Consider the following 26,944-nt stretch of genomic DNA (forward strand, 5'->3'; position numbering starts at 1 on the left):
CTCCTAAATTATCTCTACTATTTTCTCCAAAATTATATCTAATTTCTATTTATCTTTTAAGTTATCTCTAATTCTTATTTATCTCCAAAATTATCTCTAATTTAGTAGAGAGTTTCTCTCCTAAATTATTTCCCTCCTATTTAACCTTTCCCCTACTTTTTATCTATATGTATCTAAAGAAAGTTTGGATTAAAAAAATTAAGAATTATTTAAATATTCTAACAAAATTATATAATAACTTTAAAATATTTATTAAAAACACAAAAAATAATTTTATATTCTTACAAAACATATCACGAAATTATGTATTAACAAATTAAATTATGTCTTTTCCAGATTATCAATTTAAATGTCTTTCAAATATTTAATAATACGTAATAGCTTTAAATAAATAAAATTCAAATAACAAAATTTTAAATACTGTATAGATTATTTAAATATTTAAGTAACTATATATTTATCATAACTATATTTTAAATAATTAAAATAACGAAATTATCTAACAAATAATTTTATATTTTTTAAAATATACCACGAAAATATGTAGTAAAATTTTAAATTATATTTTTTTAGATCATCAATTTAAATGTTTTCAAACATTTAATAATATGTAATAGCTTTAAATAAACAAAATTCAATAATAAAAAAATTAAATATTTTATAGATTATTTAAATATTTAAATAACTAGATATTTATCATAACTAGATTTTAAATAGTTAAAATAACAAAATTATGTAATAAATTTAAAAACTTTCTTTAAAGAAGAAAAATAATTATAACACAATATTGAAATTAATAATAATTTAATATATTACAAAATTAATAATGAAATTATGTAATAATAGTATAAATTATGATTTTATGGATAAGTAAATTCCATAAATAACTAATATTTTGAAATTTAAATACTTTACATATTATTTAAGTATTTGAATAACTGTGTATTTTAAATAACAAAATATTTAACATTACTAGATTTTAAATATTTAAAATAAAGAAATTATGTAATAAATTTGTAAACTATTTGGCCAACCAAGTTTGTAACATTACTAGATTTTAAATATTATTGTATTTATTGTATTTTTTTATAATTTATTGATTAATATTTATTAGAGATTAAACTATTTGGCCAACCAAATTGACCTAGTTAGGTTCGGCCATAGGCTATTTGGCCAACCAAATTGACCCAGTTAGGTTGGGGAGTTGGTCAACTAAAACCGATTGACCTTTTGTTAAAACTGGCCCACTCAAGTTGTATCAATTTGGGTCAATTTTTTTGTTTGGAAAGTCAGTTCAAAAGATTTAAACTTAAAAATTTAATTTAATTTTAAAAATTATGGTGCAGTTATTAAAAATAAATTTAAAAATTTAGATTTATCATATAAAACATTTGACTAAGAAATATGGAAAATTTTTCACTTTTCAATGTTAAAAATTATATTTAAAATATAAAATATTAATATATATTCATGGTTAGGTCTTTCTGTTTTGGTTGGTTTACAATTGGCCAAAGTTAAATTGATACAACTTGGTTGAATTGGGAAATTTTTTAACCAAAGCTAACCTAAAATACTAAAGAATCAACCAATTCGGGTCGAGTTGATCGGGTTGGTTGGTTTCATCAGTTTAATGAATAAACTTAATTGAAATTAATAATTGTTATTTTTATATTATAAAAAAATATTAAAAGTAGTGTATAAAAAATGAATAATTTTTAATTTTTTAAAAAGTTGAAAATATAAAACAATTGTATTATTAGGGTCATTTACTAGAACACAACTTATAATTTTATATATTTACTTAAACCTACTTTATAGTTTTTATTTTATTAAAACATCTCACATATTTTACAACTTATTTACTTAATCAACCTTTCATTAGTGTTTGTTTTGCCATTAGGCACATATTTTTAATTCCAAAAATACTCTAAACACTTTAACCAAATATAACCAATAGACTGGTTGTTTGTGTCTTATAAAAGGCAAAACTAGTATTTTTATTTTCTTTTGTTTAAATTTATTTAAATGAACACTAGGATCAACATTATCATTTTCCACCGTCATCTAATGGAAGATTGATTAAATCCATTTCAAATTATAAGTGGTGTTTTAGTAAAATTTTAAATATAAAGTATATTTAGTAAATCCATGAAACTATAAGGGGTATTTTAGTAAATAACCCTTTAAATTATTTAGATTTTGCTTAATAAAGCAGTCAAAAAAAATTTCTCCTTTTTTTGAATTTATTATTTTTTTATTTCATGTCATTTTTAAACAACCAAAGAGATGCACTTTCCCAATAACCTAAATAATCTTTCTCCTAAACTTCCAGCCCACTTTCTCCATAATTATCTCTAATTCCTATTTATCTTCTAAATCATCTCTAATTCTTATTTATCATCTCCCCTACTTTTTATCTATATCTATCTAAAGAAAGTATGGATTAAAAAATACTAGAATTATTTAAATATTCTAACAAAATAATATAATAACTTTAAAAAATTTATTAAAAACACAAAAAATAATTTTACATTTTTAAAAAATATATCACGAAATTATGTACTAACAATTTAAATTATGTTTTTCTGGATTATCAATTTAAATGCTTTTCAAATATTTGATAATATCTAAGAGCTTTAAATAAATAAAATTCAAATAACAAAAAGAAAATATATATTTTAGTTTAAAATTTTAAATAACTAAATATTTATCATAACTATATTTTAAATAGTTAAAATAATGAAATTATCTTTTAAATAATTGTATGTTTTTACAAAATATATTACGAAATTATGTACTAACAATTTAAATTATGTTTTTCCAGATCATCGATTTAAATGTTATTCAAACATTTAATAATATGTAATACCTTTAGATAAAGAAAATTCAAATAATAGAAAATTAAATATTTTATAGATTACTTAAATATTTAAATAACTAGATTTTTAATAGTTAAAATAACGAAATTATGTAATAAATTTAAAAACTTTCTTTAAAGAAGAAAAATAATTATAACATAATATTGAAATTAATAATAATTTAATATATTACACAATTAATAATGGAATTATGTAATAATAGTATAAATTATGATTTTATGGATAATTGAATTCCATAAATAACTAATATTTTAAAATTTAAATACTTTACATATTATTTAAGTATTTAAATAAATGGGTATTTTAAATAACAAAATATTTAACATTACTAGATTTTAAATAGTTTAAATAAAGAAATTATGTAATAAATTTATAAACAATTTCTTAAAAGTAGAAAAATAATTATAACATAATATTGAAATTAATAATAATTTAATATTTTTACATAATATTGTAAATAACTAATTTCACTTATATCAAGCAATAATTCGAGAAAATAACTTTCAAAAAAAAATAATAATTATTAATAATAATTTTAAAATCTTAATCTGTATTTATTGTATAATTATATATTCTAAAATTAATATTTATTATATTTCAGGAATTAGTTATTGTTTTTTCTGATAAATGTATTTTCAATGATTATGTATAAATTTATTTTGTTTTGTTATTTCACAAAAAAAAATTAAATAATTATTGAAGATTAAACTACTATTGTTGAAATTTTTTAATTTAATTTATTGTACTTATTGTATTTTTGTTATAATTTATTGATTAATATTTATTTGAGATTAAACTATTATTTGAGATTATACTATTTATTGACTAAGTTAATAAATTTTTAGTATTTATTGTATTTTTGTGATTATTGTATTTTTTCATTATCAATATATTTTCAATAATTGTGTATTTTTGGTATAAATTTTCAATAATTATTGGACATTAAACTATTGTTATTTATCAAAGATGAGACTATTAATTTAACTGAAATTATGAGTGTTCATGAGTTGGTTCGGTTCAGCCGTAGGCTATTTGGCCAACCAAATTGACCTAGTTAGGTTGGGGAGTTGGTCAGTTGAGACCAATTGACCTTTTATGAAAACTGGCCCACTCAAGTTGTATCAATTTTGGTCAGTTTTTTTGTTTAGAAAGTCGGTTCAAAAGATTTAAACTTAAAAATTTAATTTAATTTTAAAAATTATGGTGCGATTATTAAAAATAAATTTAAAAATTATATATATGATATAAAACATTTTAGACTAAGAAATATTAGAAATTTTTCACTTTTCAATGTTAAAAATTATATTTAAAATATAAAATATTAATATATATCCATGGTTAGGTATTTCTATTTTGGTTGGTTTACAAATGGCCAAAGTGAAATTGATACAACTTGGTTGAATTGGGAAATTTTTTAAACAAAGCCGACCTAAAATACTAGAGAATCGACCAATTCGGGTCGAGTTGATTGGTTTCATCAGTTTAATGAATAAACTTAACTGAAATTAATTATTGTTATTTTTGTATTATAAAAAAATTATTAAAAGTAGTATATAAAATATGAATAATTATTAATTATTTAAAAGTTGAAAATATAAAACAATTGTACACTCAAGTGATTCTATTAGGGTCATTTATTGGAACACATCTTATAGTTTTACATATTTACTTAAACCTGCCTTATAGTTTTTATTTTATTAAAATATCCCATATATTTTATAAATTATTTACTTAATCCACCCGTCATGAAGAAGTGTTTGTTTTGCCACTAGGCCCATGATTTTTTATTCTAAAAATACCCTTAACAATTGTTTTTGTACAAAAAACAAAATTAACCAAAAATAGCCAATAGAATGGTTTCCTTATGTCTTATAAAGGGAAAAAATGGTATTCTTATTTTTATTTTGTTTTGATTAAATTTATTTAAATGAACATTAAAGTCAACATTGTCATTTTGCAATGTCATCTAATGGAAGATTGATTAAATCCATTGCAAATTATAAGTGGTGTTTTAATAAAACTTTAACTATAGGATATATTTTAGTAAATCCATGAAATATAATGGGTATTTTGGTAAATGACCATTTTTATTATTTAGCTTTCGCTTAACAAATCTCGTGCGTCGCATGGGTCCCTGCTAATACTCATATTATAGCATGCATCCAAAACAATGACTTAGACTTATTATTTAGAATCTATGATGTCAATTCAAAAATGTTACCTCTTTACAATTTGCACTTTATATATAGTGTAAGTGCGGTGGTTAGAAAGACTGATGGTAGGGGATAGGTTGAAGGCTAGGGCAAATGTGAGTGATAAGAAGATAAGATGATACAGCCAAATGAGTAATGGAATGATGAATCTGTTATGAGATGGACCCTCATTTATAAAGAGGGATCCCGAGGTGCTTGATTCCCAATAGGAAAGGGACTATTGGATTCGTTGTTAGTTACCAAGGAACACTGCTAGGGTTTAGTTATGTGTCTTATGAGATCTCTCAATGACTAACTTTCCATTCGTCCAAAGATTCTCATAATCTGTGGGTGCTACTTCCTTTTGTGACCCATTTAACCAACATGGCACTGGTGATGTCATCATTTAGTGGGTGTACTCTTATTAGACCCATGTGGTGCCTTATTATGCGTGTAATTAAAGAGACACGTGTAACTGATATTTATTCCCAATCTACAGTGGTCCCGTGGTTCTATAATGGTCTCAAATTCATCGCAAGTTCACGCGCATCTGAAGTTCATCGCAAGACTACGTGCGCCTAAAGTTCATCATGGGTTTATATTAACCAAAGTTTATCACGACTCGTCTCAAGTATGGGTTTGTCGCGATCGTGCAATGAGTTGTATATTCATCGTAGATGTTCGATAAATTATAAGCTCATCACAAGCAACCGATGAATTGCGAACTCATCGCAAACATCCATGTGGTATCAATTCGGTGTCATCTATAATTTGATGGTCTAACCGATCACTATGTACCTACATATAGTATAGATATAGATATATATTATTTTTTTGTATTATGTATTGTTCTTTTTTGCTACAATATTATGTATTATGTTATATAGGCTAGTGAAAGCTTAGAAATCAAGGCCCAAGCCCAACTTGCAAATTTTTGGGCTTAATGTGGGTTTGGATCAAGTCAAGTGGGTTGGGTCTGGATTGGGTCTAGGTAGAATCAAGACCCGAACCAATTATTTATTGGGACAAAACCACAGACCCAAAACTGTCCCAGTTAATAGTTAGGTCTACTGGGTTTGGACTCGATAGTCCCAATTATATTCAAAACTATAATTGTTTATTTAAATAATAACTTCAAATTTAAAATTTGATAATATAACCTTAATAAAAACAATAGAAAAATGCTAAATTATTTGTATGTTTATAAATTAAATATATTTAATTAATAGTATCTTATTTATTATCTATCAAATTTATCATTTCAAACATAAAATATAATAAATTTCTTAAACTACCCTTATGATTTAGCAAATTAACTATGTGTACCCTTACTGTTTAAAAATTGACAAATGCTGCTCCTACTATTTCTGACAATTGACTAGGTCTTACCAAGTGTCGTTAGACATGAATGAAAAGTCTAAAATATCCATTTTACCCTTTAACTTAAACTTACGACCAAAAGGGAAAGTTACCTTTTTATCCTTTGTTTTAACCCATATGTGTGGGTTCACTTAGCTGAATAAAACACTCAAAAGGAGGGATAGAGTACCATTGCCAATGCCTGCAACGACAATCGCTACAACTACCGAACAATGGAGCTTTGGTGAGAAATAGTATTTTTATACATTTTTTTCATTTAAGAAATGATATTCCTTGTTTTTTACATTGTTTAGTTGAGTTTCACTGTAATGGCATACTAAAACCCTAATAAAAAAGTTGAGGATTTTGTATACTAATTCGTTTACCTCGTGTACATTCGTTTACCTCATGTACAATTCTTTAGTCACTAAGGTATGTACAGATGCCTTGTCTTTTTTTGACTTGTTTGTTGTATTTAGTCCGGTTGTGGGGGACCATACTTTGAGATTTGTGGTCTTCATGGCCGCACTCATATCGGTTGTTGGACCGAGTAAAATGGGTGTTTGAATGTTCCAAAGTTTATTGCAATGGAGATCATTACGTCAGTCTTTTTGAGGGTTGCACATGGTGTGTTTGGGACCCATATGTATTTTACAATGCACACATGGGATCCACACGTGACTAGTTCACAAAAAAAGGTTGTTACTTGGAATGCACAACACCGGGTGTTTGACTAAATTCCTAAACTGCCTAAGATGTGTCACTTGCATTTTTTTTAGCACCATACACTCAATAGGGTGGAAATAACTCATTAGGAACTCACTCTCATAGCCCTTTAGTTGTATTTTTTGTATTCTCAAAATGTTGGAGCATAACCCTTTACATTGAACAATAATTGAATAACCCACTAGCCAGACAAGATACTAAATAAAACCTGAGCTGTATAAACACATTTATAGGATATTTTATTCTCCCATTATTGCGGCCTAGATGATAAATAGCTATTACTAAAGGAATTAGGTTGAAATCCAAGGCAGAGATTAAATTATAACTGGACTAGAACTATTTGTTGGTAAAGACATGTCTTAAGATCATGTGCCCATGGTTATACATGCATCTTAAGGGTTTGGTTGAATTTTGGGTCCAATAGAGTTAAAGTGAATTTTAAGTGAATCATATGTGCTTAGATTTCATGTTTGAACTTAGACCATGAGTTCTTCAACATGGATATACCTGTATTTGGATTTAATTTGCAAATTGTAGCAATAGAGTTAGCTGTTCTAGGCAACTGCTCGATCTAATTAATAGAAGGTAGGCTTCATTGATGACATGGAGTGATAGGAACAAAAAAAAACCATTGTTTGATTGCTCCATGTTCAGTTTAGGTTGAACCCCTAACATAGTTTAGATTATATTTGAACATTCGTTTTGAGTTCAGTTGATCCTACTATCATATTTCAATCATTATTTCCATCTTTTATGATACTATACAGTAATGTCATTGTCAGTGAATGAAATGTGGTATATCTTTAAGAGGCTACAAATGGGAAGTTGTCATATGTCATGGTGAGGTGGGATTTGTGGATAATAATGACAGTGACAAGATTTGCTACGTAGACATCATTGACGATTTCTGTAGATTGTGTGGGGTACCTCCTAGAAATACGACAACTATAAACTATAAGGTACCAAATTGTGGATTAAAGGAGCAATTAGGATTGTTGGGCAATGAGAGTGACAATTTGCATATGTTTGCTTTACATGGTTATATGCATGAGATTGTTTTCTATGTTACTACTACGGAGGCTAAATGTGTATCAGTGGATGACAAGTGTGTTAAAAGAAGTGGAAATACTGGTGACCATGGAAAAGGAAAGGATAAAGTTGAAGGTGATGATGATGATGATTGTTATATTATTGAATTTGCTTTAGATGATGATACTTAATGCAATGCTTTTGAAGGTGCAACTGAGAATGATTATGTGGACTATTTTGAAGATTATGGGGATGGAATGGAGAGCAGTGATGGTGAATTTAATGAAGAGTAGAATTATGTAGAATTATGGTTATATGCATGAGATTGTTTTATATGTTACTGCTATGGATGCTAAATGTGTATTAGTGGATGAAAAGTGTGTTAAAAGAAGTGGAAAAACTGATGACCATGGAAAAGGAAAGGATAAAGTTGAAGGTGATGATGATTGTTATATTGTTGAATTTGCTTTAGATGATGATGTTCAATGCGATGGTATGGTGCAATTGAGCATGATTATGCGGTCTATTTTGAAGATTATGGGGATGGAATGGAGAGCAGTGATGGAGAATTTGATGAAGAGTAGAATTATGGAGAGGGGTTGGATGGTAATGATGATGGGATGGAAGCTAATGTTGGTGAATCCGACTTAGAGCAAGATTATGGGGAGGGGATGGAAGCCGGTGTTGGTGGTGCTAGGGGTGTTGGTGTACCATCACAGGGCATGATGGCAACAAGACATGCTAGTGTAGTAGTGCTATAAATAGGGGTGGGAATAGGGATACAGTTGATTTATTGGATTATGAGCTAGTGAGCAACACTTACATTCCAAAGAGAGGGGGTTTTGGCTTGAGAATGGGCAATTCACCTAAATTTGATTTTTTAAAACCAAAATTCCTTATGGGAATGGAATTTAAAACTATGAAGGAGTTTAGGAAAATCTTAAGGCAATACTATGTAGTAGAGGGTGTGAAGATCAAGAGGAAGGAGATTGAGAAGTCCAAATTTACTAGAGTTTATGCTATTAGTGAATGTACATAGAGGTTACATGCATCCCTCAGCCATGATGGGAGTAGCTTCATTATCAAGACACACCATAATAGACATATTTGTCTAAGGATGACAACAAACAGGGAAGCTACCAAAACATGGCTATTTGGTTGATCCTGGCATGTCAGTACATGTACTCAATGCTGAAATCAGACAATTGTATGGGATAGAAGTTTTATGGAGAAAGACACAAAGCCCGACTAAAGGCCATTGATAGGATCAAAGGGTCTCTGGCTGAGCCATATTCTATGTTACCTTAGTATTGCACATCTTTGTTGGAAAGTAACCTTGGGTCTATTGTCAAACTGGATGCTCCACTAGCCATAGTAGATGACACATATGGCACCTAGACCTATTCATGGGCTAGGAAGCCCAACGGGCTGGCCCCGCCTGACCCATTATTCAGTCAGGCTTGGTCATAATTTTAGGCCTGCAAGCTCGGGCTCGGGCCTAAAGCATCGAGCTCGACTTTTTTTGGGGCCGAGCTTGGGCTTTCTCAAAAAATTTTGGCCTGAGCCCGAGCCCGACTTGATACTATATATTAAATAATAAAAATATATTTTATTTAATAAAAATATATATATATACAACATTTTTTCTTTGTTCTTCTCTTTTTTTCCAAGTAATAGTGAAATGTGTATTATTTTTTAGTTATAAAGGTTTTTAATATAAATAAAACACTTTTTATCGAATAAAAAAAGAAAAAAATTATGTTTTCAAATTTCTGGTCAAGCCCGAGCTTTGGGCTTTATATAAGGGCCAGGATTGAGCTCAAGACTTAGGCCCGATGGTTGGGTTGAGCTCAGGCCTGAGTGTATTCTGTTGATACATATACAAAGCCCAGCCCATGAACAGGTCTAATGGCACCTTCAAGAGTGTTCATCTACCTTACATCCTCTAGGAATGGCTTCTTAGAGGGATGCAAAAAATTTGTTGGGTTGGATGGTTGTTACACTAAGACTAGCGCAGTTCGAGGTATAATTCTATCTGTTGTAGGTCTTGATGGGAATAATGGCATACCATTGCGTATTCTGTTGTAGAGTCCAAGAACAAAGAAAGTTGGTTGATCACACACACAAGTGGACTTTTATGTCAGATAGGCAGAAGGTATGTGTGTTATATCAGAGTTTATTTGTTGCTTTACTATATTATGTATACAATTGTTATTAATAATACTATTGATTGGTGTGGCAGGGTATAGTTGATGGGGAGCTCTATGGGTTGCTAGCAAGTCATACACACACTCTGACTTCACCCACTAAATGGAAGTTGTGAAGAGTTGCTCTAGAGAGGTACAAGATTGGCTATGTAGGATCCCCCTAAAATATGGTCCAAACATGGGTTTGACCCAATTGTTAAATCGGATGACATCACAAACAACTTGACTGAGTCATTTAACTCTAGGATTGGAGAGCCCATGTCTTTACCAATTGTAGAAATGCTAGAAGATATAAGAAAAAGGTTGGTGCAAAAAATCTTTAAGAAACATGAGGCTGCTAATGCACAAGCAACTATACTAATGCTAAGGGTGGAATCAATCATTAATATGAGGAGAGGGGGCAGGTAATGTTTATTTAAAAAGCACATTCAGTCATGTAAATGTTACTTTTATTTCATTGGTTGATCTAGTGTACATTACTCACTCATGTTAAATGCACTTGTAAGTTAGTTTAGGCTTTCAAGACTGGCCATTATGAGTATCAAACAAGAGAGGATGATTTGGTAGAGAATGTTAGTAAGATGAATGTTAAGACTTGCACCTGTAGGGTATGGAACATTAGTGGCATCCCTTGCTGTCATGCACTTGTAGTGTTAACATACACTCGGGGTACATTGGAGCAATTGTGTGGTAGGGCCTTTCATAAGGCCACATATTCAAGAGTGTATAGCCACTTTATGCATGCATTACCTGGGCATAAGCATTGGCTAATAGTTATCCACCACCCAATCAAATCTCCAATAGTGAGGAAAAGGCCAGGTCAACCTCTTGTTAGTAGGAAAAGGGAAGAAGATGAAGCAGCCCCGTCCCATCATGCCCCATTAGAGCATAAGACAAATAGACGCTCTATTTATGGTGGAACTAGGCACAATATAAGGAATTCTTGGGCTCCTCCCAATGCCAGCAATACCAATGTGCAGGTATATTATTGTTTAAACACCAGCACACAATAATAGTTAGTATCGTCACTTGACTACTAATGTTTAATTGTGTAATGTAGGTGAAGGTGCTTGCTCTAAAACAAGCTCAAACTGCTTAAATAGTTAGAAAGAAACTCACATGTATCATGAGGGAGGGTGAAAGTATCCACACAGTTCAAAGCATCAAGGGGATGGCATCTTCATCCATAGCAACACTTATTCCACCAACATATGAGGTGGGCTCCTCATTAGGAATAGCCTCTAGTGTTACACGAAGGAGAACTATCAATCCAAGAAGGGGTAGCATCAGGAGGTTCAATTAACAAAACTTAGAAGTCCCCACAACAACTAGACAGACAGGTTTATCAATATTTTGAGTTTGCATTGGTTATTATGCAATATGTGCATCATTTAAGATAGTTTGAAATTATGTTAGCCGACCACTCATCCCTATTGTGCTTGTAATTTCAGCAATTCATGAGTGGTGGCAATGGAGGGTTCCAACATCCACATATTAGCCAACCAAGAAGTCAAGTAATCATGTCAATTTTCATGCTATAGATTGTTATATTGTGTACCCTGTGCAAATTACTGAACTCTTTCATTAATTTTTTGTAGGTTGAAAGACATAGCAACCAAGAATTAAGATATTCACATCCATCTTGACAAACACATGATTTTTTTATTATAACTAGCACTTGTTTATATAGCTGAAAACAACTAAAGCTTCCATGCCCATGTGCATGACTATGTTTACATATTTGGTTTTGTTTGATTATTATATTTGATTGATGTTTTTTTTTTGTTCTTTTTTATTGGAAAGATCTTGTGACTAGGATCTGGATATATACAGTTAGGGTTTTTTTGTTGTAGGCACTACTGACATGGGTTTGTGATGTACACACTCTCTCTCATGATGCTTGTAAAGGATTTGGATAGTAGTAATACAAAAGAGATATACATACCATTGACATATCAAGTTATTATCCCTTGTTAATTTAATACTTGTACATTTAACTCTTCTTTTCTCTTTCATTGTAGGTTTCATATTTGGACGGAAATTATATGAAAGAGGTATACATACCATTGACAAATAAAGTTATTATCCCCTATTACTAGTGTCCGGATCCGAATACATGTACATTTGACCCCTTGACACCTTTAGTCATGATTCTAGAGTGGATACAGTACGTAGATCCTATTCTTTTAGTTTAGAAGAAACTCTCTTTATAGGAGAAAGTCTTAGTTAGATTGTTTGATCAGGCCCTCATAGAGATAGCATTTTGCTTCGGCAAACTATTCTTGCCCAATCTAGAGTGGCTACAGTACATAAATCTTGTTCTTTTAATTTTGAGTAAACTCTCATTAATAGAAGAAATTCTCATAAGAAACCCCTAGGCAGATTGTTTGATCAGGTCCTCGAAGAGATAGCATTCTACTTAGGCAAACAGTTTAATTTGTAAATCTAGAGCGGCTACAGTTCCATTCATTTTGAGAAGCATGAATGGAACAAGAACTGAATTGTAAATGTGTTTATACAACCTAATTCTAGCCTACTTCTATTTAGTTCTTATTTCCCTTATATACAATTCAAAACCCTATGGTCAGACCATAAACTAGATAACATAACCTTACAATATTCCATTTTTTTTCTTGGTTCTATTAGGACAAGCCACCTCTACAATTCTATTTATGCTTATGGTGGGTCACTCTCATGCCTTAGAGTGGTATTGAAGCCAATGTACACTAAGGGGCTGGTACAATGGGGGAATGTACAAAATTCAAAGTATGCATGGGTAAAAAGATTTTCATAGTATAAGTTGTGAGAGACACCCTTGAATCTTCTAGATATGTGTAACCAAGAATGGGGGATGCATCTAATTTCCTTATAAGCTCATCAACATTATAGCTCTTATGTTCAAAAATACAGGTAGTCTTTTTACCCAAAATCATCCAAAAAATATTTGGTGGAAGTAGTTCTTAGATGATACAACTCCTGGCACTAAGACCACACACACACCAACCATTTTAAAAGGGTTTTTAAGATCTCCAGATGATAGAAGCAATCCCCCAAAGCATTGAGATCTACAACCTAGATGGATGTTGATATATTTCAATGGAGGAAGAGGTAATTGTGAAATTAGTAGTTTCTTGACATAACACGTAGTTGTTGTTTTCTATCCTCAATCCCCTAATTAGTATATTATCAACAACAAGGAATTCCCTAAACTAGATAACATAATCTCACCATGTTCATTACTTCATTAACATTACTTCACTTCAAGTCTTCTGCTTTCCATGCAACACAAAAGGTACATTTTCATAGAGTATGTTGTATTTTTAAGATTTTTCATCTTTACCATAACCACAGAGAATAGAAATATTCAAGGATTACATCATAAAAGTTGTTTCGTACTTAGAAAGTCAAGCAAATGGGAAGGCCAAGGAAATCGACTTTCCATTATTTTCAAGTAGCTATTTTTGTGCCTTATTTCTTTTTTCATAGGTGTTAAGCCAAGCACCTATTTCTTTTTCATAGGTGTTTCAACCATCACACTCCCTATAAAAGATGTTGGAATGGCAAAATTAGTTGAAAGGTTCCCATTTTTTGTGAAATATTTAAGCTCTAGAAACTAACTTTGACTCTTCATAGAAGGGTTCTCAGCAGCATTGAGGATAAATCTTGGATCAATAAGATGGCTAGGGGATCAAAGCTTTGCTTTCAAGTTTTATTCATCAAGTTATTATCTGTTAGAGCCTTGTTGGATTGTCATCAAATTTTATTCTAGGAACCTCCTCATTCCTCTTGATTACAAAAGACTCTTGAGACTGCTATTGTCTTTAAAGCCAAAAGCCACCAATCTAGTACCCTACTTCAAACATTTTCCCAACAATATCATCAAACCTAGAAACCAAAGTGCATTGTGAACTTGAATTCAATAACCCGTGCATACAAAATCTAAGTGCTTTTTAGGAAGGTGCTTATTTAACAATTTTACTTCATTGAGCTGGAAGGTGATATGTTACTCAAATAAAAGAAGGGTTAAAGCTGAAACTTGAGAAAGCTTGCATGCTTAAGCAATGTTAAGTTGATATGGACCAAAGTAATGTTGAACTCATTAATCTAATCCAAACTGATGTTCTTGAAAGATAAGGCTTATGTTTGTCTCATGTGGATTTCAAGGATTCAAAGCAATGTCTTTCATCTAATTAATGTTAATTCGTGTATCAACATTTCTGACTAATTCAAACTAACTTATTAGCCACAATCTAGATGAGAAGACATGACCACTAACTGTATACTAAGAGAAGTTTTTCCATGATTTCAATATTAAAGAATTTAAAAAGTTTATATAACCTAAGCAGAAACAATATACATCTTTAATGTGTAAATTTTTTGTATGCTTCAATAGTTTATCACAGAAGTTTGACATTTTATCTAAATTGTCCTTTTCTATCTAGATAATAGCTGCAACTTCATTTAATGCATCATTCGGTGATCTTTATGTGCTTCTAGACGGCCTTGGCTCATCCCCCTTAATGATGTTTTGATGGACAGATATCCATGGGAAGAATTTACATCCATCAACATCCTAAAACAAATAAAGTTAAACTCAACTTCAATTAAGGATGAGATTAGATCAACAAATAATAATCAAAAAGTTATACTTGCCTAAGGCTTTGCACACACCCAAGATAGTTTCCCTTGTGTGCCAAGAAGTTTGGATGTAAAAACTTTGCAAACCTCGATTCCGCATGGGCAAATCCTTACCTCATCTTTCCACAAGAAGAAGTTGCACCTTCTATTGGGGTTGAGTTACAATAACCATACGTTGGTTAGTATCCCCGGGTTAGTGGATGTTGAACTATTACAAAACATCCAACTTACATAAAAGTTACAAGCATAAAACTCTCGACAAATGTTCTCAGTATTTCTATGCCTAGCTAGCTACAATGGTTACTAGACCTATTCATGGGCTGAGCTTCGGGCCCAACTCTACACTATCTTGGGCTCGGGCCGGTTAGAATTTTAACAAAATCCAAGCCCAAGCCTGGCCCATGTATAGGTCTAACGGTTACACACTCTCCACATGGGCACACAACATTCATTTTGACAATAAAAGTCAAGTGAAGTCAATTACTACCTTAAATAATAAAAAAAAAAGTGCATTAGGACAATTTATTGAACAACTTATCATGTGGTCAATTAGGTGGGCTCGAGAGGCTGAGCGTGAGCTTGACTATGCGAGTGGGGGAGGGGGCGGGCTGGGGGGCATGCAGGAGGGGGGTGGGTGGGTGGGGATGCGAGTGGAGTAGGTGGGTTGCACGTGCGAGGGGTGCTGGGGTGGGCTAGGCATGTGAGGGGGATGAGCGAGGCATGTGAGAGGGATGAGATGTGTGGGCGTGCAAAGGGGACCATGGTGTCACAGGAGTAGTTCTACAGCGGAAGAAACTCGTGTGACGTCCAAGCCAAGGCAAGCTAAGACAAGCCTTTGTGTGATGCGAGGCTAGGAGTTGCCCGATGAGATGGCTCCACCAAGGTCAGTAGTACTGGATCATGACCTCAAGTTGCATGGCCGGGGCTCTTGGCTAGCTCTTGCCGGTCCATGGGAGGCGCTTCTTACGTGCTAAAGGGGGAAGGCCATGATGAGAGGCGACTTGGCACCGATGTGAAGGGACTCCTGTATGCTGATGATGATGGGCACCTGTGTGCCATGTTGATAAGCAACCGCTGGGCCGGAACACAACCATGTGCTATGGGCAACGAGATAGCTCATTCAGTTTAGGCAAGGGGTTGGCGTGGTGAAGGGTCACACTTGAGCCAGGCCCGCATGCCAAGTCTCCCTTGAGTGTTGATAGCGCAGTGTCAATCCATGCACTGTCCCCATGAGCATGTGTGCACCCATGAGGAACCCTAGTAGCCATGCTATCCATTAACCAGGGCCGCCCCGCAAGGGATGTTGGTGTAGGAGTGCCAAGGTTAGACACCCAAGGAGGTCGACCACCCCTCCTCAAAGAGTACATTAAGCTTTTGGTGGTCTGCTTGAAGATGATGTGAGATTTCCCAATAATCTTATTGGCAAAAATGATGATGGTGTCCCTTAACGTAAGTCCGCCAAGCATAGGCAAGGCTAAGCCTAGGTCAGACTGTGACAATGGGGCATGTGAGTGGGGCGAGTGGGTCTGCCATGTGAATCCTGTTCTACCATGCCTCTCTATTCAATGCCATGTCTGTACTTCACAATTCACATCTGACTATCTGAGCTATGCTTTCAAAATTCAAAATCAAACTGTTTTGGTTCTGGAGATAACAAAACCTTCTACCGATTGCATTCTGAAAATACACCCTAGCCGTGATGTGATGTGTTTATATGCATATGCTACCGATATGCTATTGCATATCTTTAGTCATTAAGGGGTCTGGAAGATTGGACTTTATATAAGAAGGGATTCAGTGTGATATCTTTAGTCATTAAGGGGTCTCTTGTATCTCTCATTCTCATGAGCATTATATATATAACAGAAGGAAATCTTAGTTTGCCAATAGAAAAAATAGATGTCATAGTTCAATTTGCACTGGAAGGAGTAGGACATGGGTGGATATAACAGTAAAAATGTTCGCTAGCTGCGACTCATCTTATATGTATAATGAGACATTTCACTCATCCATTGAGGTTCACATATATTTCCATTTGGAATGACTGTTGTGAACAGTTTGAAGCCTGAAAATCCAACCTATTTGTTGGCTGCTTCCTTCTGTTTATTATATCCAGTGGTTTCTTTTTGGGTAAGTTATGCCTCATAAACTGTAAGTTGTGGAAAAATTTTCTGTTAGTTTGGTCAGTTCTGATACACTCATTTACAATGTCAGCATTTAGTTTAATTAATTTTATTTTGATGAAGAAAAGAGAAAAACAACCATCACTTTGGCAAACTGGAAAAAATGCATAACTGTTTTTTACTAATGATATCATGTTTGGTGCCTAAGGAAATCAACCATCAACTTTGCAAACTGGAGAGGAAAAAAAATCTTAATTATATGTTTCTAGTTTTATATTTGGTGGCTGTAGCCTGTGAAATGAGATTATCGATATGCTAGTAAGGTGGAAAAATAGTCGATAAGAAATGGCACATACTCAATTATAATTGTGATCTTTCAAATCTTATTTTGGGAAGAATATGGGCTATATTCTCATTTTTATCTTGCTTTTTCTTGTTTCTACTTTCTAGTTGAATGATTGGTTACTGTTGTTCATACCTTTTCATCTTTTGATGCATTGGATCTGTTCCAATGCTTTTATTTTCTTAGTTTTTGTGTTTTTGCTAAACTTTTGTTACCCATGCAATAATTTTGGAGCATTCATGGATATTATGCTAATATGAATTTCTAGTCTTTGGTTTTAACTCCCTATTTTTTCTTCTGTTGCTATTAAACTTTTCATATTGATCATGAATGCTCAATCCTCTTCATTAGGGAATTTTCCAAGTTCGCCGATCTAACCTTCTACCTTTGGTTTCCATCTTTTTTTCTTGCTCATATGCATATATAATTTTATTGATAACCAGGAATAAAGTTTGTATGTTCTGATCAATATCCAAAACAATTCCTTGTTGTGTTATCAATCAATATATATTTCTGTGTGTATGCACATAGGTATATAGATCCTTTGTTGCTTCAATAGCTAATGTGTCTGTCTTAACTCTTCTTTAATTGCTATCTTGTTCATTTCTTGTAGAAAGTTGAGAATTATTTATTGCGGGTGGAACAATCACCATCTAAGTCAATGCAAGCTGCACTTTGTCCCTCAATGAAGGCACTGGTTGCTAATGAGCTTCTGAGGCATCCAGAGATGGATGTGAAAGTTGCAGTGTCATCTTGTGTCAGTCAGATCACAAGAATAACAGCTCCAGATGCTCCCTATGATGATGGTAAAATGGAGGTAATAGAAATATCTGAATGAGTGATATGATTTAATTTGTATGCCCTACTTTTAGTGGCTTGTGCAGCTATGTATTTTACAATTTTTGGTTGAGTTGCTGTCCATCTATACAATCTTAATTAAAATCTTATCCTCATCATTCTTTCCTCTGCAGGAAATATTTCAACTGGTTGTTGCGTCATTTGAGAAACTATTTGAGATGTCTAGTCATTCATATTCAAAGAGGGTTTCAATACTTGGGACTATGGCAGAGGTTCGGTCATGTGTTATGATGCTAGACCTTGAATGTGATGCATTGATTCTTGAGAAGTTCCAACATTTCTTTAAAGCTATTAGGTATGAATATGGTATTTTGTTGCTCGTTGTATTTTCTGTTGATCATTTAATCTTTATGTGGGAAGAAACCTTTCTATTGACTATTATGTATATATACTGGGTTTTCTTGTTTGTTTGTCTTTTTTGTTTTATTCCGGAATCTTTTATTGTAGCAATCTGTTTTAATTAAAATTTGAAACTCTTTACAAAACTGGGAGAGCTTAGCTTGTTCATTGCATTGGAATACTGATTAATTTAAGCCAGTTACAGAATAGGCATGATCTAGTTCTTGGATATAGCTGATTGTTCCCCAGGCCATAGCTGTGGGATAGTGCAATGTTCTGAAAATTACATTCATGTTCTAAAGTCTAGCGAAGATTAAATTGAATTGTAAGATTATTTTTATTTTTATATTTTTTAAATATTAAAATTATCTATCACTAAAAACTTAGATATACAGAAAAAATATCTTTTTACCCTATTTTAATCCATATTTCCCCACATGTATTTAATACACGGCAGTTTACCACTTATACATAAGAAGCATTAGATGATATGATCAGGATTGACTTGTCAATTAACTGATTTATACAGTAATATAGGCTCTTTAGCATACATACGCTGGAATCATGGAAAATAAGCTAAAAAATGTCTTTAAATAGGTTATGAATAACCTACATAAGTGTAGTATAGTAAGAGTTTTAAAACAGTATTTTCTATTTTTATTTTAACAAATTTTCCTTTTATTATCAAAAGAGTCCTACTGTCCTAGTTAAGTTGATTCAAATCATATATAAGCGGAAAAGTCAATTAACCCACTTATACATCTATTTTGTCTCTTTAACCTACATTTGATGGAATCATGCAAAATAGACTCAAAGTCTTTAAATAGATCTTATTTAAATAACCTAAATAAGTCTAATGCAGTAGTTTTGAAATAATGCCCCATGAAAAAAATAAAAGAAATGACAATACTTATCAGAAGAAAAAGAAATGTCAATGTTGGAACCATGTCCTAGTTATTCATAATAAAGTCCTAGTTGAATTGATTCAAATCATATGAATCAGACTAAGTCATAAGATTCACATATCAAATAGTAAGAATGTAAGATTCAAACAATAGCTGTACAATTACTTATCATAAAAAAAAAAAAAAAGCTGTATATTTTTTCTTCATATCAAGTTTTCAGCTTTGCCCAACAAAGATAGTTTTATTGGTTTAAGAACACATGGTTCAATTGCTTATGCACATTATATGTGGTGCATGACACATGCAAATACTTAGTAGTTAGTACTACTCCCATATTGTCATCCTGTTTGTTTGATACACAAAAGTTGAGGCATGTTACTGAGTGTTCACTAGGATTGAGCTATGCATTCCTTTTAGTTAACATTACATCTGTACAGCATCTCATTGCACAGGTTCATACTTTTGATAGTAATAAAATATACTTTACCGTTTAAAAAAAGTAATGCTAATGATGCAATTAATTTTCCCCCCAGGCATGTGTGCATCATGTGCAAAGCACCTGGAACGTTGTGAAGCCAGAAATGTGAGAACCATTTGGACTGGTACAATATTCCAGATATCTGGTATATGATACAATGTACAAGAAAATGAATTTGGTGTCTGTATTGCATTGTGTTACACCTAGATGCTAGATGCCTGTACAAGAGTGTCATATTATGTTCGTAGCTTCAATTTTTTAGTTACATTTGGCATGCTGATATGACTCCTTGTCCAGCCATGTTGTCACCATTGTCTGGGTGACATAGCTCCAGTTTGCTTTTCATTGCACCTCTTTTCTTCTATTTGTTCACTGAGTGAGTGAATAATGACCTCTTGTGGAACTTTCAGGGAATTTCATCCAGAAAATGTATTTTCTTCCCTGGAGACAATATTGACCTTGGTGTTAAAGGAAAGTGATGATATTTCACTTGAGCTTCTCTCTCCCCTTTTAGTTAGTGTGAAGAAGGAAAATCAGGTCTCATTGTTTACGTAACATTTTACTTTGCCTTTCATTTTTTTTCTTCTCTTTTCTTTTTTGTCTGGTTTGACTGATAATGTTATTTCTGTTTCAGGATGTTCTTCCTATTACACGGAAGTTGGGGGAAAAAGCCATGGAAAACTGTGCTACAAATCTTATACCACATCTGATGCAAGCTGTGCAATCTACGAGCAATTCTTTGAATGATAACAGTAAAATTGTCACATCTACATGCCAAGAGACATCTGATACTGTTGAGCATAATGATGCCAGTGCTTCTGGTGAACAATTGGTAGGTGTCTGATTCCTTTCTATATAGTTCTTAATCAGCATAGTTGGTTATGATGAAAGTGTTAATCTCCTTTTCTCTATCGGTTCTCTCTCTTTCTTTTTTGGTTATGAACACTGAAAGAAATCTTATTTACCAGCCTTATTTGGCACTATCTTCCTATTTTGTATCTTGATTCTTGAATGCCTTGTAATTGAAAGATAATTTACCTTAGGTGAGGATAGGTGGTGCTTTGTTTATAATGCTTAGCAGCTTTACTTATATATAATTGAAAATGTTTTCTGGATGAAAATCCAAACCAATTAATTGGTTCTCTTCAAAATTCATATTATGTTAATTTCTCTCTACATTGTTGAATCTTATTGGGCATATACCATTTGAACTCGCCAGTGTTAAAAATATCATTTTGTTGTTTGGGTAACTGAGTACACTCTTACTAGGATGGTGGAGTAAAAAATGGTAGATGTTATTTTGTTGTTTAATCTTGTGGATTTTAGTGCATTTAGTCATTTTTAATCATGGTCCATGATGCTCTGTTCTCAAATGGGCTAGTTGTGTTCTCCCAAAAGGAGAAATTTTCAGAACCTGTATAGAGATTGAGGGGCTTTCAATATACCTTTTTTTTTGCATGATTATTCAAACCTGAAAGTGATCTCACCATATTTTGAATTGTTTTGTCTTCTGTTTCTTCTTCTTTTAAAATAGATTAAGAGCATTCTTGATCCTGTGCTCTTGGTATGAGGTATGGCTTCAAACCTCTTCTGTTAGTCCAGGTTAGCCCTTACTAAATGACCACACCTGTTTTAGGGTAAGTGGAGAGTTTGAAATCCAACTTTACGTGCTGAACTGAATTTCTATTCCATACCTTGGTTGCAGGGACGTAATCAGAATAGTGATTATTTTTTGAGTTTCAACATTGAGTGTTGCATACTCAACATTTGCTTAGGTTGCAGATGATCAGATTTGTTTCTTAGAATTTGTGGTATTGGTTTTAGGTTAGCTAATTGACCTAGAGCCTTGATTGCAGTTCAGGTTTCAACCTCATGGCAGGTCATCACTTCATTAGGAATCCACTATTCGTTGCTGCTTTGGGTTCATTAGGAATCCACTATTCCAGCCATACATTGGGATGATCTCCCCATGAATTGAACATACAAGTATGGGTGATATTCCCAATGAGCAGCTGGATGTTATGTGCGCAGAGTTTTTGCTTGCAGGAGATCCATGCTCATTTCAGTAAAGATAGAAATTAAGGTGACTGTAAACCCAATCAAGGACAGTGGACTTTGGAGGCTGACCCACTATCTGACAGAGGCTAGGGATATTTTGAGCTGGATGAATGCAAATCTTTCTTGTATTTCTAGGAAGCTGAACTCTTTAGCTGATGGACTAGCAAAATCTGGAGTGCACAGGGATTGTTGGTATAGTGAAAGAACCTTGCCCTTGTAATTTTGAGTGCTCTTGTTTGTGATGTACATCTCCTTATGCATTTGATCATGTTTTAATAAAATTGTTGATATTCTTTTCTTAAAAAAATGGTGATTGTTGCATTAACCTGTATCAGACATTTCCTATTTTCTTATATGCGTAAGCATCAGTTGGTTCACGACTAAATTAGGACCTATATTAAAAAATAAGAAAGAAACAACTAAAAGAACTATAACTATAATACGCTAATAGCATATTAGGCACTGTTTTAGTCTTACAGGTAAATCATAGCAAACCGAACCTCTTGTTTTGAAACAAATAGGTGGCGATGGCTGCAATCAGCATCTTTTGTTAAGTTTCTTTTTATGAGAGAGCTCTTCCTGAGTTAATCGTAGCAGCACTATATTGCCACCTCATCATGAAAAATGGTTACCATGTTAAATTATCCCCAGTTACATCTTCATTCTGTTTTGGTTCCAACATAGCCTTCTAAATGATTGTGCCCATGATTCATGCTTTGCACTCTACATATTTGTATTTGTACTCTTTCCAAACTGAGCGTTCGGGTTAGAGTAAACCCTTATATATTAACTCTTTATCAAATGGGCAAATTTCTTAAACTACCCTATGGGTTACGAAATAGATTAGTTGTACCCCTATTATTTACATATTGTCTTAAAAGTACCGGTTTTTTTACAATTGACTACCTCTAGCCCTGCCGTTAGCATTGTTGATATTCCATCACACAAGGTGCATATGTGACACCACATGACATATACATTTTTTAAAACCCAATATTACTCTTTTGTGACCAACAACGACGAGCTAAGCGTAATGGCTGAGCGCCTCCATTGACACACATCTCCCGGTCGTACTGTTTCTACAGAGATACGTTCTTGCTTTTGAATCAAAAAACTAAGCAGACACCATCTTATGATGAGTCTGCACACTAGGGGAGACCATCAAGAGCGGGCATGGCTTTGGTTTGTTTATTTGATTGGATCGGTGGCCAGATGGTGGAGTCAGGATGAAGGACAACAACCGGCTATAGAGCAATGCTGGCGGAAGATTCGACGGCAATGGCAGTCCATGTTTTGCAGTGGCAGATAGTCACGATTGCAGAAATATGAGAAGTAAAAGTGGATCGGTGGTCGGAGAGAGAAGATTTCGAGATTAAGGGGAGAGGGATGAAATGAAATATGGAAGACTGCAGAGATTTAAGAGCCAGGATTTTTTTGAGCCCAGATGTCCATTAATGGTCTGAACTCCACTAAGTTCAATGGTTTTGAGCGAGAATGATGTGGCAAAATTTAGTCGAGGTTGCAGCTGCACCATGGATGCATAAATAAGATTGCTTTTACCTTCCACTATCAATTGAACTTAAAACAAAAACAACACCACTAGTAGGACTGGTTCCAATGAAAAAGCCAAAACTTCCATTCATGACCATCATCACTTTCCAAAGCTGAACGTTGATTTGTTGAACCGTAGATTTCCGAAATGCAACCGCGTCAGGATGAAAATGTATACAACAGGCTTTCTGGTTTGTACAAATGATTGTTTGCATCAAAATGTACAGAAGGTGGATCTTTCCTCCACCACTCGAGCGGGTCCATGTATAGCCTTTTTTTTTTTGTGTGTAAACCCAGATCGGAGCTTGGGTTATTGCGCCTTTGTTTCTCAATTTTCATGTTCCGGTCAGCCAGTTTAATTTTTGATGTTTTCAGAAATATTAAAATGTTAAAACAAAAAGGAAAAACAATTAAAGATGGACAAGTGGAATAAATCTTATACGCATACATCGCCCAACATGAGGAGGAGATAGAGTGATTCATCCAAGGGTTGGTGCAATTGCTTGAGAGACTGAGTTTGGAAGGAAGTGCAGATGCAAATAGGTAGAGTGCCAAACTTTATATTTTGTATTATTTTGTATATATTTATATTATATATATTTGTATTTATATTTATACTCTTTTCAAATTGAGCCTCATCTCGATTCTAAGGCCAACTAATTCGTCCAAGGGTCGGGGCTGCTTTTCTCTACAGTACAGTATCTGTAAATTATAATACCCATACAACCTCATTTGGAGGAACACCACTGCTGGAGGAAGACAATCAGGAGCACTGCAAGAACCATGACGGGAAATGGCGTCATAGCAACTTTCAGCCATCATTGCATCACTCTTATGGGGTTTATCTTCTTGGTGTCTGTATTCTCTTTTTCCTATCTATTTTGTCCAGACACGAAGATTGAAAGAGGAAAGTAGTTCCTCTCCATCCTTCCCATGGATTGGGAGACCATTTAATAATTATTTATATTTTTCATTTATTTTAAAAATAGGGTAAAATACAAAAATTTCCTTTGAAATTTCTGATAATCATAAAAAACTCCCTTATAGATTCATTTTAACAAAAATCTCTCTTTTATTTTTAAAAAAGTCAATAAATACCTCTTTCCATCAATGACTAAGACAAAAAAACGTTAAAAAGATTATATTTTTCAAAATACCTATTTTACCTTTTTACAAATTTATATGAATATATTTTTACTAAAATAACCCTACACCCCCTTCCAACATTTCCTCTTCTTTAATTTTCCTTTGATTCTCTCATTCTCCCCAATGCTGCGGCTTTTGCCTCTCTACTCCTCGCCCTGGCTGTAACAACCATGCCGGTGTGGTTGTCCCGAGAGAACACCGTCACAGACACTTTAACTGGTGGCGAGCTTGCAGTAGACGTGATAAACCTTCCCTCTGCATACGGATTAGAGCCTAGCTCAATTGCTTCCACCCATCACTTGCTATTCTCATGTGCCCCAATTCCCCTCTTGGCTCATCTGGGGGGCGGTGTCAAGAGAATGGTGAGCTTCAGTTGCAACCGAATTGGATTACCGTCGCAGCTTGCAGCAGCGTTTAATTTCGATCGGAAGTTCGCTATCTGTTTGCCATCGTCAACCTCATCGGACGGAGTTGTTTTCTTTGGCAATAGGCCTTATACGATGGTTCCAGGCATCGACCTATCAGAGACACTTCAGTTGGAGAAGAATCTTGTACAGTTGGATGTGGGTGCTACAAGACTGGGGTTCAGTTCTTCACTCTTGACCCGAAAAATGACGTGCTTCGACTTCAACCTCCATCCGATTCACAGAGCCTCCTCAGTTTTCCATCAAAGGAGATGGATGGGTTCGATAATTCAGAAGGACATTCCCAAATAACAGTATTACACCAAAAAATCTAGGAAATTAAATTTTAATCGGATATTCAAACCTCAACTAGAAACTACGATAAAGGTAATTGGAAAACTCACTCCGTTCTACTTGCAATACTCGACATCCGTCCAACAGTCCTCCCCTTTGATGACATCAGCAGGCCAGTACCGACTTGGTACGGTGGCGGAGATCAATGATGTTACCACCACCTGTCTCACCCCACACTCCTTCGCTGCTTTCAGCACATTAATCATCCCTTTGATCGCTAGGTCCAAAAGCTCTCTCAATTAATTAAATAAAATTAATTTTCATTTGTTCTGACTCAAAGCCTCCGAGAAGGACCTCAGGGTCTTCGACTTTATCCACAATGCAGGGTAAGCAAGGTGGAATATGTTGACGGTTCCATTAATCGCGGTCACAAGAGAATCATAGTCGAGGAGATCAATCTAGAAGAGGCGGAGAGACGAGGACTCTTCTCCTTGTATAATCGATGTGCCATTATCTTCTGAACTCAATAGCGGTGAGGCAGGTAGAACCAAATTGGTCGAGTGGGATAGTGTTCGAATAGCGTCATGATGAAGAAGATGAATAGTGTTTAGACATATTATGGAGTGGTTAAGACAGGGTTATTTTAATTTATAAAAAGGTAAAATAGGTATTTTAAAAAAATCATCTTTTTAATATTTTCCGGTCATTAATGGAAGAGATATATTTGTTGAATTTTTTAAAAATAAAGGGGAGGTTTTTGCTAAAATGAAACTATAGGAGAAGTTTTTATGATTGTCAGAAATTTTAAGGGAAGTGGAGGATAAATTCGACATTTTGCTTTTGTAATTAGTGCATACCGGCAATGACAACTATCACAAACCTTTTGAGCACTTTAAGAATTTGTCCTTATCAATTTCTTCTCAAGTTAAAACCATCGTTGTGCATTAACCCCTTGTCAGTTTCGTCTTATTGTGAAGTCAGACGTCGTGCTTTAACGCCTTATCAATCTCAACTTACAACTAAGTCATCCCCCATGTATTAACCCATTATCAGTTTCATCAGGTTAAGTCAGTCCTATCACATTAACCCCTTTACCCTATGAATTTAGTTTTAGGGTTAACTCAGTTCTTGTTCATTAATCCCTTGTCTGTCGCATCGTAGGATTAAATCAATCCTTATTCATTAATCTCTATATTAGTATGATCTCTAGGTTGAATCAGTATTCATGCATTAATCTCCCTTATCAGTTTCATCTCAGTTTTATGTCAATCCTCGTGCATTAAATCCTAACCAATTTCATCTTAGGGTTAAATTACTTTTTGTACATGAGCATCTATATTAGTGCACAATCCGGTCGGTCCTATCTGTCAACGACCTCATCTCTAACTGGAGCAATAGGGGCCTGAAACGGAGAA

At 33.5% G+C, this 26,944-nt stretch overlaps 1 protein-coding gene and 1 long non-coding RNA gene across 5 annotated transcripts; one reads left to right on the forward strand and one right to left on the reverse strand.

The window, feature by feature from the left end:
* The first annotated feature begins 18,115 nt into the window (after positions 1-18,115).
* LOC148843276 (sister chromatid cohesion protein PDS5 homolog C-like) lies at positions 18,116-23,356 on the forward strand. Of its 4 annotated transcripts, XM_088957078.1 has the most exons (6): positions 18,116-18,313; positions 18,468-18,649; positions 20,487-20,613; positions 20,711-20,908; positions 21,611-21,647; positions 21,933-22,441. In XM_088957078.1, exons 1-5 carry the CDS (start codon positions 18,158-18,160, stop codon positions 21,644-21,646), a joined length of 699 nt encoding a protein of 232 aa, XP_088813204.1. In that variant the 5' UTR covers positions 18,116-18,157; the 3' UTR covers position 21,647; positions 21,933-22,441. The 4 variants fall into 4 exon arrangements, with proteins under 4 accessions (XP_088813204.1, XP_088813205.1, XP_088813203.1 ...); XM_088957079.1 differs by lacking the exons at positions 21,611-21,647; positions 21,933-22,441 and adding an exon at positions 23,220-23,356; XM_088957077.1 differs by lacking the exon at positions 21,611-21,647.
* Positions 23,357-24,800: 1,444 nt separating this feature from the next.
* On the reverse strand, positions 24,801-26,048 carry LOC148843277 (uncharacterized). Its single transcript, XR_016103825.1, has 2 exons — positions 25,640-26,048; positions 24,801-25,566 (listed from the first exon to the last, which is right to left on the reverse strand). It is a non-coding gene; the product is annotated as an uncharacterized LOC148843277 (long non-coding RNA).
* Positions 26,049-26,944: the final 896 nt, after the last annotated feature.

The sequence above is a fragment of the Nelumbo lutea genome, chromosome 8, assembly GCF_056320005.1.
Source record: "Nelumbo lutea isolate HS-2025 chromosome 8, American lotus-T2T, whole genome shotgun sequence".
NCBI lineage: Eukaryota > Viridiplantae > Streptophyta > Magnoliopsida > Proteales > Nelumbonaceae > Nelumbo > Nelumbo lutea.